The sequence below is a fragment of the Anopheles arabiensis genome, chromosome 3 (genome assembly GCF_016920715.1).
Source record: "Anopheles arabiensis isolate DONGOLA chromosome 3, AaraD3, whole genome shotgun sequence".
Lineage (NCBI taxonomy): Eukaryota > Metazoa > Arthropoda > Insecta > Diptera > Culicidae > Anopheles > Anopheles arabiensis.
In genome coordinates, this window is record NC_053518.1 from 3852600 (window position 1) to 3869490 (window position 16891).

Here is a 16891-nt window from a genome sequence, read left to right on the forward strand (position 1 = left end):
ACCGACGCATACCAGCTAACCAGTTTCCATAAAACCAGTGCCAGGTGCGGTTCCGCCTATTGCGTCCAGGCTCGTTTGGACTACCGCGTCCCCGTGGTTTGTGCTCTTTTTGGTTCCCGTCTTTTCGTTTGTTTCTGTGCATAAACAGGGGTTCGCCGTATCGATAAGCGGATAAAAGTGAATGCAGTGGAAAGTACGCAAATGTTGTCCGCAAAGTAAAGCAAGCTTTCGCAGGCTGTGCAAAAATATTTAGTCCAATGATCACAGAAGCCACCGGAAAAACCCGGATGGGAAAACCCCCCAAAGGAAAGTGCCACAAGTTTGTTTTCGTTCGTCTCATCCACCACGGTCCAAGTTTATAAATCCAGCACCGTCCAATTTCGATTCGCGCCAAGGCAAGGCGGTTACTTAACTCGAGCCCGTCCCAAGATCATCATCAGCTGTGCGTTCGGGTGGAAGACGTGTGCGTGTGTGTGACGGTGCAGACGGTTGGACGGAACAGGCCAATCTGCGAATTATTTTTCCAACCGCAATTGCAATCGAACCAAAATCGTACCTTAAGTTTTCGAGAGAGAGAAAAAGGAAAAAAACCTCGACAACACATGTAACCAAACGAAAGCGAGAGTGAGATAAGCGAAAGTGTTCGATACGGTGTAGTTGTTGCAGTGCAGACAGTAACGTGTGTACGCAGCGCCGTCATCGATTGCGCGTGCCGTGTGTTGTGCCCGCGGGGTGCGTTCGGCCTATACGCAGCGCAAAGCTGTAACACGCCGAGGAATAAAAATAAACCCGACTAAAAACGGCGCGCTTTAGGGGGGCACAGTACAGTGGTTTGGTGCAATCCGTGAAAATGCAGCAACTTCCGTTCGTTTCGATTGGATTGGTTTTCATTGCGCTGGCGGCGTTCCAGAGCATCACGGAAGGTAAACAAAAGCAGCAGTGTTGGCGCGCGCGCGCTCGTGGGAAGGTTTTGCGCGTCTGAAGGTTACTCTCGCTTAGATTATGTTGGGGGTTTATTTGTAGGTGTATTAAACGGTTGATTTAGTTGCAGACGTCAGGGAAACATTTCTATGGAAACATTTAAATAAGTGGATATTAGTAGTCATTTCGTTCCAATCGAGATGTGATCCTATTTCTTTTTTTTTCATTTAATCATGACTTGCTGAGATTCCGTCACGAACAAGGAAGATAACGACCCTAGCAACTAAAGCAAAAACCGGTTTTCATGTAGAGATACGCTCTAAAAGCTCGCCTTGTGGCTATAAAGATAGTGGAGTTCGGCATGACCTTGCTCTAACGTTTGTGACACACCAACAAGCCATAAAGTAAAGAGATAAAGCAGTTCATTAACCTCATCAGCTAATTAGAATTCGTTATTAGACATCCACAAAATAACCCTTGGAAACCCGCTTGTAGAACCCATCGGAGCTCAAACACCCACCGAAAGCTTCAGTATTGCCTAAAATGTTAACGGATATCATACAGAAAGACCGAGAAATGTGACAACACAGCCCCAACGTTGCATTCGTCACCCTGTCCACAATCCAAAACACCTCAATCGAGGCGTACCACTAACCCACTGCTTCAAGCCCTTGTGCACTCTGTGTGGGCTCACAGTCAAATTCAACGCGCGATCAACCAAAAACCGCTTCATTTAACACGCCGGTCGGGTTGACAAACCGCTGCCGCCTGGTTTGGAGACATTCCTCTTCCCCAGCGCACAGGTGACACAGAGCCATCGGGGCGACACCATTTGTAGCCCTGCCTCCCTCAATCACAACCCGATCACGACGTCTTTCCTTTCAAGGTTAACGCGTTCGATTGACGCGTTTCCCCAGTGTCCCCGCTCGGGACTGTGTTCCAATTTTCACCTCTACAAACAGTCAACCGAACACAACAAATCATCGTCCGTCCATCGGGCGATCGGTTGATGTAATAACCCCAAAACGAGAGGCCGTTATTTTCACGCTCCCTTTTGTCGGAGCGTCACTGGTCGCACGCGGTTTGCAAACAACCAACTCAAAATAAAAACCACAAACCTTTGCCAGCGTCCAGCCATCCGGATCCGTCATCCATCGCACCGGTGTGCGTTTTGGTGCCCTCGTTTGTTTTGGTTTTGGTGTGTGTTAAAATTCGGGCCATTGAGATTGCGCAACTAGGAAGTGCACGACGCACGATGCATGCTGTGTGTGTGTGTGCGGTGGGTGCGAATATTCAAGCAGAGAAACGGGAATGCTTCAAACACTGACATCAACCTTGGCGTGGCGGGGACCGCTGCCGATGGTAATGGGGCACCCGCATCGATCGCTAGATCGAGCTGGCTAATTATCGGTCACGCGGGTGTACTAGAGCGGGAGATTATACGGTCGGAACTGGTCGTTTCAAGGAAGCCACTCTGGAGCCGGGGCAGTAGAGACCGGCTAACCATGCATGGTTAAAAGTGAAAGGCCCGTCATAACCGGAATCCATTCCAAGCGACCTCAACCAAGCTGGCAGGGTCTGGCGCCTTCCCTAGATGTGACGTCGCTGCAAGATCGCGTCACATTTGCGAGCCTTGGAAGTTCACCCTCCGTTAGTACAGCACCATGCTGGGGTCTTAGTGCCAGGATTCATCGAACATGCCAGAAAGGATTTGGAGAAAGTTCTTTAATGCTGGTGGACGAAACAATGCGTTACTGATTCCTACCGGTGCATCGTCGATTGCATGATGCAATCAGTGTGCAACGAGACGCTGACGACGACGACCGATCCACCTGGAAATCGGTAACCGTGAAGCAGCGGCATCATTACACGCGTAGAAGGGGGCATGGTGGATCGTTTCGTTGTAATGCTTCTTCACACGAAAACACACAGGGGCTTTACGGGGCTTTGCTGTCCCGCAGACGTCCGTCAAACGATACGTTGTGCGGTATGTGCGCTGGAGTGCTGTAAGCGTGGCTGGCGTGGGGTCTCAACTTATGCTGTAATCGATGATGAGGCCGGTCGACGCTCAAACCACATAAAAACGATGCAAACAGTAGACACATTTCCCCTGCTCCGCCCCCGGGGTAAGTGCGTTTTCCTTTGAATGCCGGCATTTTTTGTCTAACCTGCCGCTCTTTAACATACCTTGCCCGGCACAGCTACTTAGTTTGACATTTTTCTGTTCCACTTTTTGCGATCTGTTAAGTGTGTACTTACACTTCCTCGAGACCGGGCCGGGGCTGGGTGAAAGTGTTTGCCGTTCGTCTGCGATGTACAGGTGAATCATCGCGCTTTGCGTGCTTGCAAACAGCATTTACGTTGACAAAGGTGGTTAGTGTATTTAATTTCATATGAAAACAATGGGGAAAGAAGTGTGGCCACATTCCTTCAAATTATCGTTCGCTGTTGGCACGCTCTTCGTGACAGAGGATGCTTAAGACATTGAATGAAACCTGTGCGTCATGCACAACTTTCAATTAACTGTTTCAGTTTCAAAAATACAACCACTCCAGCACATGCATCATTAATAAATCTCTCTTTTTTCATCTGGTTAATTATTCGTTCATGCAACGCCCGCCAGAAAAAAAGGCGCCACTACCAAGAACAATTTGTTTCTCACTCAAACGAACGCGCCACGCCGGGGCGGCTTAATTACGCATTCCGATCGAGCTCGTTTCGCGCAAAGGTCGGCCGGAATTAGACGGGCCGCATCGGGCGATTTTCGCACATGGCACAATACGCTAACAACCTCCAACAGGTTGGTCACGTGCGTCGTCACGCGTGGACAGTGAATGCCCCCTCGGCGAGGCATTGTACTGTTGTGCACTGATCTAGTAAGATCGATCGGGTCGGGCAAGATCATTCGGCGGCTGTCAAAACCACTCGCGCAGTTCGTCGCTTACCTTCGCGCCGTCATTGAAACGCTAAAGTGGGGAAGCATCGGTGAAGTGGCCGGCTTTGTTTGGGCAGGGCTTTTCGAGAGGTGAAATCAAGGCTGGGGCGGAGTGGAACAAATCTGTTAACGCAAACAATATCTGCTACTGTCTGAGGGAGAGTTAGACATCAAAGTAGTACTATTTCTTAATCTATAGATAATCGAATCGATCACTGTTTCAACATGTGTTCATACATATTTACACATTTTGCCCTCACGATGCCATCAACATGGAGTTGATCGTAAACGTGGTTAACATTTCATGGACGTAATTCTGCACGACAGCACATTAAACGACATTTCTTTCGCGATTACGTTACACCAAGCGATGGAGCAGGAAAAAAAATGCACACACCCACCACGTGTGACATAGTTAAGAGGCAGGTTTAACGATGCGTAATATTCACATGCTTCTGGAATAAAAGTTACACAACTGCTTCCAGTTACAAAGCAAGGCTGTGATTCGCACATAAAACCCACTTATCACTTCCACCACCACCATCCTTTGCGATCGTCTGGTAAACGATCGTTACTGTATGGTATTCACCACGGCAAGAATGGTGCCGGGTGCAGTAATGTCATTTTTCATAAAACTCATCTCGTAATCATGTTTCGCCCCCTCAAGCTACCCATCTCGACGCGTTCTGTGCGAGGCCTCCATCTATGTGGGTCAATTATTACCTTCATGAAAATGGATGCCTACCACCGTTCGGCTTGCTAGTAACGACGTTCGTTTAGTAATGGGCACGCCTCAACTTAAAGGGCTTTGTCGCAATATCATTCCGATCGCACTTGAATGGAGCCACTGTCGACTACGTAGCATTGCGCCAGTGGCTCCATTCAAGCAGTAAACACATCATCGCGCGTGTCCAACAGGCGACTCTTGATCAACAACTTCCAACCATGTTCACAAGAAGTTTAACACTTTGCATACTTTCCTTCTCGATCTTGTCCTCACCAGCTCAAAAGCAGGAGAACAAAAATGTCTTCAATACCAGCTCGTGCCTGGAGAAACCGTACCGCTGTCCACATCCCCGGATCAAGTTCTATCTGTACACGCGCCGCACCCAGCAGACGCCGGAGTTGATCGACGTTTTGGATCCAGAATCGCTCTACTACACGCACTGGAATCCTTCCCATCCGGTGAAGATCGTCATCCATGGGTTCGGTGGTGGTCGTAATCTGTCCCCGAGTCCCGATATGCGCAAGGCATACTTTACCCGCGGGAACTACAACATCATCATCGTCGACTACGGATCGGCAGTGACGGAACCGTGCTTGAATCAGATCGAATGGGCTCCACGCTTTGGAAGTCTCTGTGTCTCGCAGCTGGTGAAGTACATTGCCAACCACCCACGGGGAGTCCCACCGGACGATATGCACCTGATCGGGTACAGTGTTGGAGCGCACATTGCTGGATTGGTGGCGAACTATCTGACTCCTGCGGAGGGAAAACTGGGACGGATTACTGGGCTCGATCCAACAATCTTCTTCTACGCGGGATCTAACAATTCGCGTGATCTTGATCCTTCGGATGCACATTTCGTTGACATCATACACACGGGAGCGGGTATTCTGGGACAGTGGAGTCCAGGAGGACATGCTGATTTCTATGTGAATGGAGGCACGAGTCAGCCAGGCTGTGCTAGCTCCACCATCTTTCGTAAGTAGAGACAACTATTCACGATGATTCCAAAGAATTGACATAGCCAACATTTCCAATTCTCTTAGAAACGCTTGCCTGTGATCACACGAAAGTGACGCCATACTTCATCGAGTCCATCAACAGCGAACGAGGATTCTGGGCTGGACCGTGTCCAACGCTGATTTCATATCTGCTTGGCTGGTGCGAACCGAAAGACTCCGAGTACGTCCTCATGGGAGAGCATCTATCAAGACAGTGAGTATGGATCGTGTTACATCCCTAGCAAAAGCGATTGAAATTGGGATTTCTCTCTCTCTCTTTTCAGAGCTCGTGGTGTGTTCTACGTCACAACAAACGCTAAACCTCCATATGCCCGTGGATTTCCTGGCAAAAACCGCCGAACAGCGAAAACCTCCGAATATGCTGGCGTTCGACGGAAGTAAACCAGAACAGAAAAGCAGAAGGTTAACATTCGTCAAAAGCTTAATGGTTGTGATATAGTGTCCGGAACGAGGTGGGGTGACAAGAAAAAAAGGTTAGCGCTTACATTCCACTCCAACTAGCTGCCAAGGGTAGCCGAGGGCAACGAGCCTGTAAAAAAAAATGAAGCAAGACATAGCAGTTGATCGTAATGAGCAAACGACCTTACACAAAGCAGCGATCATGACGTCAGCTTAATGAATTTGATTCAAGGAAATTTAATTTTCTCCACCGCAAAGAATAATGAAACGAAATCATCGAAAGCAAATGAAGTAGCGAGGTAGAGAAGGTAGTATTAGTAGCGATAGTTGCATTAGGAACCCTGGTAGGCTAAGGTTAGGATTAAGAAGCATTGTACATAAGACGTTCGTTTGATCTTCGCCATTCTATAGCGAGCCGGTCAAAAGTGACGCACGTGGGGGCTTTAACCTTCACGGGAGAAAAGCGAATTACGTTGGTTCAACCGATTTGTTACACAACAGATGGGGCAAAGCGTTACTTGTGTTCATCAGACGTTGTGGACATTGGTTCAAGAACCTCCAAGAGTAGAATATTGCTGCCGGAAAACAGTACTTGTACATAGATCATTCAAAGAAAAACGGATAGCTAACATACAGCAGAAGGTTAATGTGTTACTTGGGAATTGATATTTCGGATTCGGGAAACGCTTGTACGTCAAGTAGCAAATAAAGTACTGCCTACTTAGGGGTTGATTCAGTTCAACAGTTTAAATATATGCGCACCATTTTATTTGGATGTTGGATGTCGAATAAATCAGTGAGTGACTGTGTGAGTGAATGAGTGAGTGTAACATGCAGAGGTTTGTGAGACACTCATGATTCGAGGATCACACTCCCCAACTGACGTCCACTACCACGCACACACTACGATCACACCACGGCCATGCGCTTCGTTACCGTTTGTTGTTTCGTTTTTCACTCGATAGAAGGTGGTAAGTTTCATACACTTCGCTAAACGCTATTGCCAATAAGGAATACTTAACTAGTTAATGCCATAATAATATCGTTCATGTGTGTCTGTCCTCTCCACCAAGCTAGTCTTCCGTTTTCCCGCCCTAGTTTATCCTTCAATTCCCACACAAACACGCAAACACACACACACTGCCTGCAATTCGCTCCATTACAGCGCGTTTAGTTACGATGATTGATTATGATGCGATTATAACAGCGAGACGACTTTTTACTTACTTTACTAGATCGAGCAGATCTCTTTTCAGTGTTTGAATATTCGTTTTCCTCTGTTCATGCCACATTCGCCTACAGAATTGGGTAGTGAAGAGGAGGGACACGAATACAGGTTGCTCCTGCTTTTGGTTACTCTTTGCTCTTGCCTCCTAATATGCCTATCCCCTTCGCCCAGTGTATACGGTATATAAGTATAGTGTGCAATACGTTTTGTGTATATATGCAATGTACAATGTGTTTTTGGCTTTTCTAGCAAGCCTCGCAAGATATTTACTATTCAACGTTTACAGCTAGGCTGGCCCGTTCCTCGCTGTTTAGCAAAGGATACCGGCCGACCCGATCTTTAATATAATATTAATACACTACTGCTACACTACAGGCTGCTATGCTGCTACTCCGGAAACAACGAAAATACAACTAACCGAGCCACGCCACGCGGGCAGCTCGGGTTTGGGTTTTGCGATGATGTTTTGCGTAATATTCTTGTATTGTTGTGCGGTAATGTGTCGATTACCAGTTGGATTTTTCGACCGGCAGTACAGGAATGGGTTGGCCGTGCGGCTGTTACAGCCCTCTTGCGACCGGAACCGTGTTCCATCTGCCTGTCGTGTTTTTTTAATACGTTGGATCCCCGCTGGCTTGTAGTGCCTGGGGGCCCCGATACATTCATTTATATATATATATTTGAATTAACAACAACAGCTAGAACGACATCCGTGATTGGTAAACAGTAAAGAAACGCGGATCAACAGAACGGATCGGAACGGAACCGTACATTCATAATAGATATATATGTATAGAGTCTCAACAGTGTCAGTGAATAGTTTGGTTTTGCATATCTCTTTACACACTTCACCTCAATATCTCTCTTTAATCTTAGCTTAACGGACGCGCCTACTAACGCGCTCCTGCGAGTCTTCTGCACCGGCACTCCCCGACGTCCTCTTCCACGCTACTGCCGACTCGCGCTACGCTCCAAAGGGAAGGATACACTACCAGAAAGGGAGGATGAAACAACTGCTGATTGTCATCCTGATAAACTATGCGTACTTGTTTTGCGTGTTTTTGTGTACATTGTGTTCAAGTGTGGCGTTCAACCGTTCCACCAAGGGAGCCAAGTGTTGAGCCCTCTCTGCGTTATGGTCGACGTGTAGGGCTTCTACATGATCGTGTTCGTTTGTTTTTGGGACTGATTGATTTTCTTTTCTCCATATTTTACAACGTTTAGATGATCAAATAGCACACCCCCAGGGGGAGGAACAACTGAGGTCATGTACAGTGGCAATAATTGCATTGCCTCTCTTAACACTGGAAGAACAAACCATGATAGTATGATAGTAGTGGAGGAAGATGGAATGTGAGATAGATTACAGCTCGATCGTGTCAGGAGGGTTTATAGATCGAGAGCCCCTGAGCGGGGGGGTTCTACAGAACGAGGAAAGAGGAACTAAGGTCTACCTACTGTCACTAAAATTTCAATTGATCGCGTATAGGGGTCACGTTTCCGTAAGAGACATTTTGTGCAAAGTGTTTTTGTTTCTTTTTGGTTTTGTTTCTTCTTCTTCTTTTTCCTATGTGTGTTTGAGTGTGTCGATCGAAATCATACCTGTGTGTTACTGCTAACATTTATTTACCATTCCCAGCTAGCATTATAATACCCGTTTGTATGGATGATTCTTGACCACCTTGACCGCCTCGCCTGCATCGGTAGGTATGTTTATACCCAGTTAAACGGTGTGCGATCGGTTAAACGGTTAAGCACGACGCCGTAGAGTATAAGCCACGCAGTCTGCACCGCGATCGCGGCAAAGGATCGCTATGTGAGACGGGTTGTGTTGTATTTTTTTCCGAATTCCAATTCCCCACTGTCCCAATCATCAATTTTGGAGATTTGCCAGATTAGTTAAGTGCACAAGAGAGCCTCCACTGTCGTTCGTTTGCCCGCGATCGGTGTGTGTGCTTCTGCTTTGACCGAAGCTCTCACCGTGCCCTCGTCGTCTACTAGTTTTGGTTTCACTTCGTATTTGCAACGATTTAAACTTTTGTTGATGAGCTGTTTAATACACTATATCACTGAACGATTTATAGTACTAGATTTGTTTGTTTCTTTTCTACCCCTCCTCCTGTTTTATGTCCTTATGAACGAACCTTACCAGCTAGCGTTGTTTATTATTGTTTCTTTGTCACATTCGCAGTACGGTGCAGTGTGCCATCTACCGCCCCAGGCCTTAGCATCGAACGTATTGAAGCTTATACGCTTAAAAATCAAAACCCAATGTACAATTCTTGCATAAGCCAAGCTTATGCGCTTATTGCAGCTGCCCCTTTCCATCACACACATACATACACTGGCTAAAAATATACAATTAACGTAAACTAAACTCACTGTACTTAGCGCTCAGCTAAGCCTCATCTCTTAACCTACGTTTCGGTTGGGTGTCGAAGCCGGTTTTGTTTTTTTTTTTATTCAGCCCGCCCTTCCGTTTTATTATTGTCGCCACAGCCTTTGAGAGTGAGTTGACACCTCAAATTTAACTCCGCTCCTCCTTACCTAGCTGGAACTAAAATCAGGAAATTATGTAATTACAACGCTCATCCACGCACACGCACAGAGCGCCAAACATGTGCAATTAGTTGAGGAATGCTGGAAAACTCATTAGCGGAGTACGTTCACCTTTGAACTATCCTTCCATTTTACTTTGGAGAAGTTGGTTCGTCGGGCACTGTACGTCCACTGAACTGGGTGTTCGAGACACTCGTTAGCAATTGACAGTTTTTTGTTGATTTTAAAAGTGGTTAACATACTCTTCCACCCAATGTACTGTGCGCCCAATGGGTAGAGGCCAACGTACTGTGCTGGGTAGATTAGCGATTAGGCTTGTTTAATCATTTCATCTCAGATTTACAGATACAGACCATCCCAATAAGTGATGACTTAAACTCTCCCACTCTCCCACTCTCCCGCTTCTCTTACTCAGTGCGTTGTCTTAACAGTTGTAATCCTCTGGTTGCATCGTTAGTTAGTCCTTTGCGGCAGTAGTTATTAATTACAGTATATGTATATTATATTATTATGGCATGTACGCATATATCTTTTAAATACTTATGTCAGTGTTTTTTTTTCTTCTGTTAGTGTATGTACACCCTTCGACGTTGTAAATACAATGTGCCTCTTTGCTACTTGTTTGTGTATGTTTTTGTTTTGGTATTTGTTAATTACTATCTAGTGTTGTAATTGCTTAAGCAGGGTTAATTTTACTTGTTTGTATTTCAGTTTGCTCATGGCTCGCGTGTCGCCTGTCCCTCCTCTTCCATCGAGCTGAACATTGTTACAATATACGATTACTATTGCACTTTTCTGCCAAACAAATGCACGGAACAAACAAAAACAACACAGCTTTTAAACATAGTTTCGCTGCATGTTCGCTCTCTAGTTCATACTAAATGTTACGGTTTTCTTAGCGCGCACAGGTCAATACGTACGCTCGGTCGGGTTGCCGTGTAAGTAGGTGTCCCTCGCTTCCGGCTGTACCGTTTCCTCACTGATCGCAGTCGGATAGGCGAACGGATTGTTGGCGACGTGCTGCTGGACCGCACCGTACGACACCGTCTTGGTGGCGTTGATCTGTGCCGACGGGTCCATCATTCCCCCCGACGGGGAAGCTGCTCCACCGTCCCCGGCCTCGTTGAAGGTGGTTTCCTTCTCGTACCCCGAACCAACCGGATCCCAGGCTCGTTGCTCTTCGACGGTCGGTTCAGCCCACGGTTGCAGTTCGCCCGATGCGAAAATGCCGTAAAACGTGATGCCCACCAAGTGGACCGTCGCCGCTATCGTGAACACTGTTGACCAACATGATTTGGGCTTAAATAGAGAAAAATATTTCATGATTACATTAAAACAAAACTATTTAGAAACAATTTAAAAAAGTCTATTTAGTGCTATAAATATCATTTGGATGTCAAAATATCCATTTCAAAATGGTGGCGAGGCGCATCAAAGCATTCACACGCAGCCAACACGCTGCCGTAAATATTTGCATCCTTTTCAATTGCTTGTTTATGCATGGCAACGAGACAAAACAACCACACGGAACAGTTGATTCAGCTAAAATCTATACGTAACAACAAAAAGTAGAACCCTTCTTCACCATCCATTCTTCAATCTCTCTCCAATCGACAATAAAAGCCTCCATACGGAACCGCTTTGCGCGATGGGCGAGAAAACAGCCGACGCCGCAAAAATCACATCCCCTGACAACGGTTGCCATACAGTCTCACCCTCCCGGGCCGTGTCAACAGTTGTACAGTTTCAAGATTTTAAAAGCCATATCCCTTTCCCAACCTACTGACTCCCCGACAAGTCATCACTGAAAGCATGCGATGTAAGGGGTGGAAAATGGATGGAAAACACTTCTTTCGCCACATCGAGAACCGAGGCCGATGCCGAAGTGTAGGGTTTCGCATTGTTCCACAGCCAGCCGGGAAACTCGCCAGACGCCCGGGGGAATGATGCGTTTTTGTTCAAAGTCATCGGGCATGTAACATCGTAACAAATTTAATTTATTTCATTGAATCAGCTTCACTGAGCGCAGTGAACGTTTTGGTGCAATGAGTGGAGAAGTCGCTGAGTCAAACCATTTGGCGGAAGGAATGTTTCATAGCGATAGATGAAGTGCAATCCGGCTCACAGCCGGATCACAATCCGATTAAAGGGACACACTTACCTGCCCCCGTGTCAGGTGGTCTATCGCGATTGGACAGATCAGGCCCGCTATCGTGCCTATGCCGTTGGACATGCCCATCAGAATACTGGCGTAGCGTGGCGCAATGTCCAGATGATTGACGTTGTAACCGGATATGGCGAACCCGCTAAAGGCAACACCGAGCGTTAGCGCCGTCACTGCACCCATCTGTGGAGATAGAGAACCACATAAATCACGCAATACTTACACAAACACCAACACGTAAGAGGAATTACAGCACTTACAGAACTAGTGGCATGTGCTACGACCAGGAAAAAGAGACCCTCCAGCCCGAATCCACCGCAGTTGAACAGCTTGCGCACGTTGGTAGTCGACAGCAGTCCCGACTTTCGGATGTGATCCGCCAGCATGCCTCCGAAGGGTACGATGATCGTCATCAGCAGATGTGGCAGTGCTCCAAGTATACCAGTCTAGATGTTGCAACAGTTGTAAGCATTTTTGTAGAGCCTCCTCAAACCAAAAACAAAACCTCAGCTTACCTCTTCAATCCGGAAGTCGAACGAGTGCTTCAGATAGGCACTCTGGTACAGCACCAACAGGTAAAAGTTCCACGATCGGCAAAAGTTTGCCACGATGATCGCGTACACGGGCATCGAGGTGAGGAAGTGACGCCACGGGGTCGTCGCGATGGTCGGCATCGGCAGCTGCACCGACTCGCCGAGCGACTTTTCGATGTACTTTAGCTCCTTCACGGAGATGGTTGGATGTTGGCGCGGCTTCTCGAACGACAGCCACAGCCAGAAGCAGTACCAGATCAGGCCCATCACGCCGTAAAAGTAGAACGGTGCGTGCCAGCTGATCGAGCCGGTCAGAATGCCGGACATGGGCATGCCTATCACGACGCCGGCGTACGAGCCGCTGAATGCCATCGTCGCTAGCCGGGAGCGCTCGAGCGGAGGGGCCCAGAAGCGCCAGATACCGTGGCAGGCGGGATACGTTACACCCTGGGGGAGGAAAACGCATACGGCTTCTGTAAAGTCTGGAAAGTTTTGGAGGCGCAAACACTCCGTGTCACTCACCTCTACCAGGCCCTGGAGCACTCGAACCAGAATTACGACCGTTGGATGTAGCATCATGGCACCCGGGACGAGCAGGTTCAGGAAGGCCGAAATAGCGATGGCCGTACCGAAGATGCGGTTTGCTGGAAACATTGACGCGAGGAAACCGCCCGGCACTTGCGTTACTAGGTAGCCCCAGAAGAATGACGAATCGACTGCACTTTCCATCGCGACGGTCCAGTTGTATTTCACCGACTGGAGAAGGAAAATGGAGAGCATTGAATACAAAAAAATGAACATGAATACTCATTTCTATGCTCCGAGCATGGCTTCCTAGTAGAAATCAAGAAGTAACAGTAAAAATATGGCCATTTCCCGTTGTTAAATCGAGCCAATGCCACCGGAAGTCGAGCGTACTTTTTACCACCCCATCTTCAATCCACCTTCCCAACACAATAGTGTCCTCCGGTGGGACCACATCTTTTACACCAAACAGACGACACACACACACGCAGCAACAAAAAACTTGAAACGACATCCGTTAACGCATCACGGTTTTGCGCTCTCGCAGCGTGGCGTCGATGAGGTTATCACAGCGACGACGGTGGTGGCGACGACGACTCGGGGTTTGTTGTCATTTTCTCGCTCTTTATGCTCGTTTCCGGCTTTTCCGGTCGACTTCTTTATCCGTTTTACTCCCCTCGGTCGGCGTGTGTCCTTTTTTCTCGTCCTTTTATCCAACCGAGCGCCAACCCCACGCTCATTGATGATATCTCGTTGAGCGGGGCTGCGCTCCCACTCCCACCCCGGAACCCATCATTCGGGAAAACCCCGTCGGTGCAATGACTCATGAATAAAAAATTATCATCTTTTGTCGTCGCATTTCTAATAAATGCTTCCATTATGTTTGACTCGATAAAATTTCATATTTTTCCTGATTTACTCCCTCGCCAAATATTTCAGGGTTTCGGACATTCTCGTGCAACCTTATCGGTTACCGGTTGAACGATCTCTCCTTCCACGGGGTCATGGAAGGTATTTTTGGTTCCCTGTGACCGTGCTTTATTTTGCCTGTTCATTATCTTTTATTTACGTACATATGAAGGTATCGATGTCCCTGTTATTTCATCACGAGGAATATAGGATCCCAAAACCCCATTCCCACTTCCATGTACACATTTGACATACACTTCTAACGTAGGCACCAAGGAAAGAGTAAAAAGAACATGGCTTTGAGGCTTTCTAGCTATAATTTCTTGTGACTCTATGACCTCCTAGCAGACACACCACCACCACAAACCGAAATACGTGACAAAATGGGGCCCCATTTCCGGACCGAAAAACATAATTTGCTCATCATGCAGTGCGTGGCAAAATTATAATCGAAACATGCCGATCAGACCGAAGCGAAGAATCAGTACAAAAGGACATCAACGGCACGTGGCTCGAAACCCCTGGCAGAAGAATAATTATCGTCGACGGTGAAGCGCACGGCTAATGGAACTCGTGCAATTTACGCCCGGTCCGACCCTAGGTGCACAACTTACCCCGTTCTCGAACTGCAGCTTGGCCATACCCATGTTGCAGCGCATGCCGAACGATATGATAAAGCCCAGACAGGTCATCAGCGAGATCGTGTAGCGGGTCGTCTTGATGCAGGGACACTCCGCCCGGACGTACTTGTCGACGTGGCGCAACGGTGGTCGCTCAATCTCCTCGAACGACATCGGTGAGTCGTTGCCGCCAGTATCGGCCTGGTAGGCGCCACCGACCGCGGCCCCATCCATCTGGTCGTAGCCATGTTTGGGCATTTCGAACTTCTCGAACCCACTGGAAGAAAAAAATGGGAAAACGGGGTTTTGAGTTACTGTTATACACTGTTATACGATACGGTTGAGGTCATTTTGAAAAGCTTCATTTATTTCTGTTAACATAAAACTTTCTTTCTCAGTTGATTTCTTGCCTTAAAAGCGACCTCTCTTTGCCATTTTCATGCATGCCTTTGCCACCGGTTAAGGCGAATCTTTGAACCAACCATCCCGAAACACTCCCAGCTGTCAGCAAAATGCGTTTCGCGCCCAAATATAATTGAGAAAATGAAATTAAATGAAAAAGACCCACTTAATGTCATTTCCGTTCACGCAAATGTCTTCGCCTTTCGTTGGTTTCGTTGCCGTGCTCTTATCTGCTTCGCTGCGTAGCTACCGTCTTACGAGAGCGCTCATCGTCGTCTATTCGCCGTAGTGTGTGAAAGGATACTAGACAAGACGGGTTTTCCACCATTCTGAGCATAAAGACACTGCAGGGATAGGATGTTCGTCCCACTAGCACCCACACGAGCACAAGCTTGATGTAAATGTGCACCCACACACCATTATCCTGCTGTGATGATGAACGGTACCGGTTGTAGTCGCAGTCAGCTTCCTAGCTGTTGGCCCCCGTCGGGAAGGTGGGTCTCGCTTGCCAGCGGGATACAAACAAATCTCTCCACGACCAATGCGGTCCTTCAGAATGAGATGGAAATGAATTTTCCACCTATATTGTACCGGCGAAAGACAAAGCGTTTCAATGTAATTGATAATTTGTCTCTACCCTCAAATGGGCACCAGTCGCACTGCTGCTGATTGCGAAGCGTGATCACATACTTGATAAAGTGGATGATGTAAGAAAAACGGTTCGTTAGAGCGCTGGGATTATGTTTATGAATCATTGCCATTGGTTCTAGGGCTGTAATAAAGCTTCCCTCCCAGTGAAGTCTATCGACCACTGTAAAATCAGGCTTCCACTTTACCACAACAAATTGTGTGTCTCCCTCTATAAAAAGAACTTTTTTTTATGACACGTCATAAATCGTGCGATATTCCTTCTCTCACCGTGTGCCGTGTGGCATCAGAAGCATAAAAAATAATTGATTTGATAAATGTCACCCAATAAATGGACGACAGACGCTCGAAGCCGAGAGCGACCGGAGCGGCATCGCTGCCGAAAGTCACACCGTCCTCGTTGTTGTCGTTTGTTGGCCCCGTCGGCAAATCTTGATGGCGACCGAAAACAAAGTTATCCTTTTATCTCGCAGTGGATGTGGCTAGACACGCTCCGAACGCAAGCATTCTCATACATTCAAACAGGATGGGAGAGAGATTCTGAATATGAGAGTGTTTTTCTTCCCTTTATGCCTGCATCCATCCAGATTTATTAGAAGCGAAATAAACAGGGAGGAAAACCACTCTCGCCTCACTGATGTCTACCCTGGTATCGACCGGCTGGCAGGAATTATCGTTGACAAACATAATTAAGTTACTTTCTCGAGGTTTGATAATATTGTTTACTAATATCCGCTTTCAAGCGTTGCGAGCGAGTTTCGTCTTTCAAGCCGTCGGTTCTGCTTCTTATTTTGGGGGGGATAGCGTACGGAGATGAAATTGAATTTCCGGTCCAACCCTCGAACGACAGTCGGCACATCTTCTGGAGCTTAAGTTTGACCAAATCATCCAGCCGAAGCTGATGGTCATTGGCGCATCGATGATGACGTTGGCTGATCTTTTGTCCAACGCCAAGGGGAGAGATTAACGGAATGCTTTGCTGAATGCTTCATATTAATCCCAAATAACTTTTCGTGCCATTTATGATTGATTGCATTGAAATGTGATAAGAAGGAGGGATAAGCAGTGATGGTTTCCCGAACCAAATCATAGTTGTTTAACTTCATTTAAACAAATGCTTATACGTTCTACTGTAAGTGTACTTCGCTCTTACGAACATCGTAATCCTTACAGTTGATTTGAAAAATACTTTCCACTGACCATAATCGAGATTTATGATCTAAACAGAACACCCAAACAACCCCCTTCACAGTAGCATAGCATGCAAATGAAACTTGCTCTCTATCTAACCGTTCTCCA

The 16891-nt window shown here is 47.1% G+C and overlaps 2 protein-coding genes across 3 annotated transcripts in view; one reads left to right on the top strand and one right to left on the bottom strand.

Moving 5' to 3' along the window:
- LOC120904977 (lipase member H) lies at positions 1-6755 on the top strand. Its single transcript, XM_040315560.1, has 4 exons — positions 1-923; positions 4860-5561; positions 5630-5798; positions 5869-6755. The coding sequence occupies exons 1-4, from the start codon at positions 851-853 to the stop codon at positions 5984-5986; spliced, it is 1062 nt and encodes a 353-aa protein (XP_040171494.1). The 5' UTR covers positions 1-850; the 3' UTR covers positions 5987-6755.
- LOC120904974 (vesicular glutamate transporter 1) overlaps positions 6726-16891 on the bottom strand; it is a 27575-nt gene continuing 17409 nt past the window's right edge. The window contains exons 3-8 of one of the 2 annotated variants that reach the window (XM_040315555.1): positions 14537-14819; positions 13011-13244; positions 12471-12935; positions 12216-12401; positions 11953-12138; positions 6726-11090 (exon numbers count right to left, since the gene is read on the bottom strand). In XM_040315555.1, the coding sequence (XP_040171489.1) occupies positions 10701-11090; positions 11953-12138; positions 12216-12401; positions 12471-12935; positions 13011-13244; positions 14537-14819 (1744 nt within the window). In that variant the 3' untranslated portion in view covers positions 6726-10700. Of the gene's footprint in view, positions 11091-11952; positions 12139-12215; positions 12402-12470; positions 13245-14536; positions 14820-16891 lie in introns of both variants that reach the window. The other variant, XM_040315554.1, reaches the window with a different exon arrangement.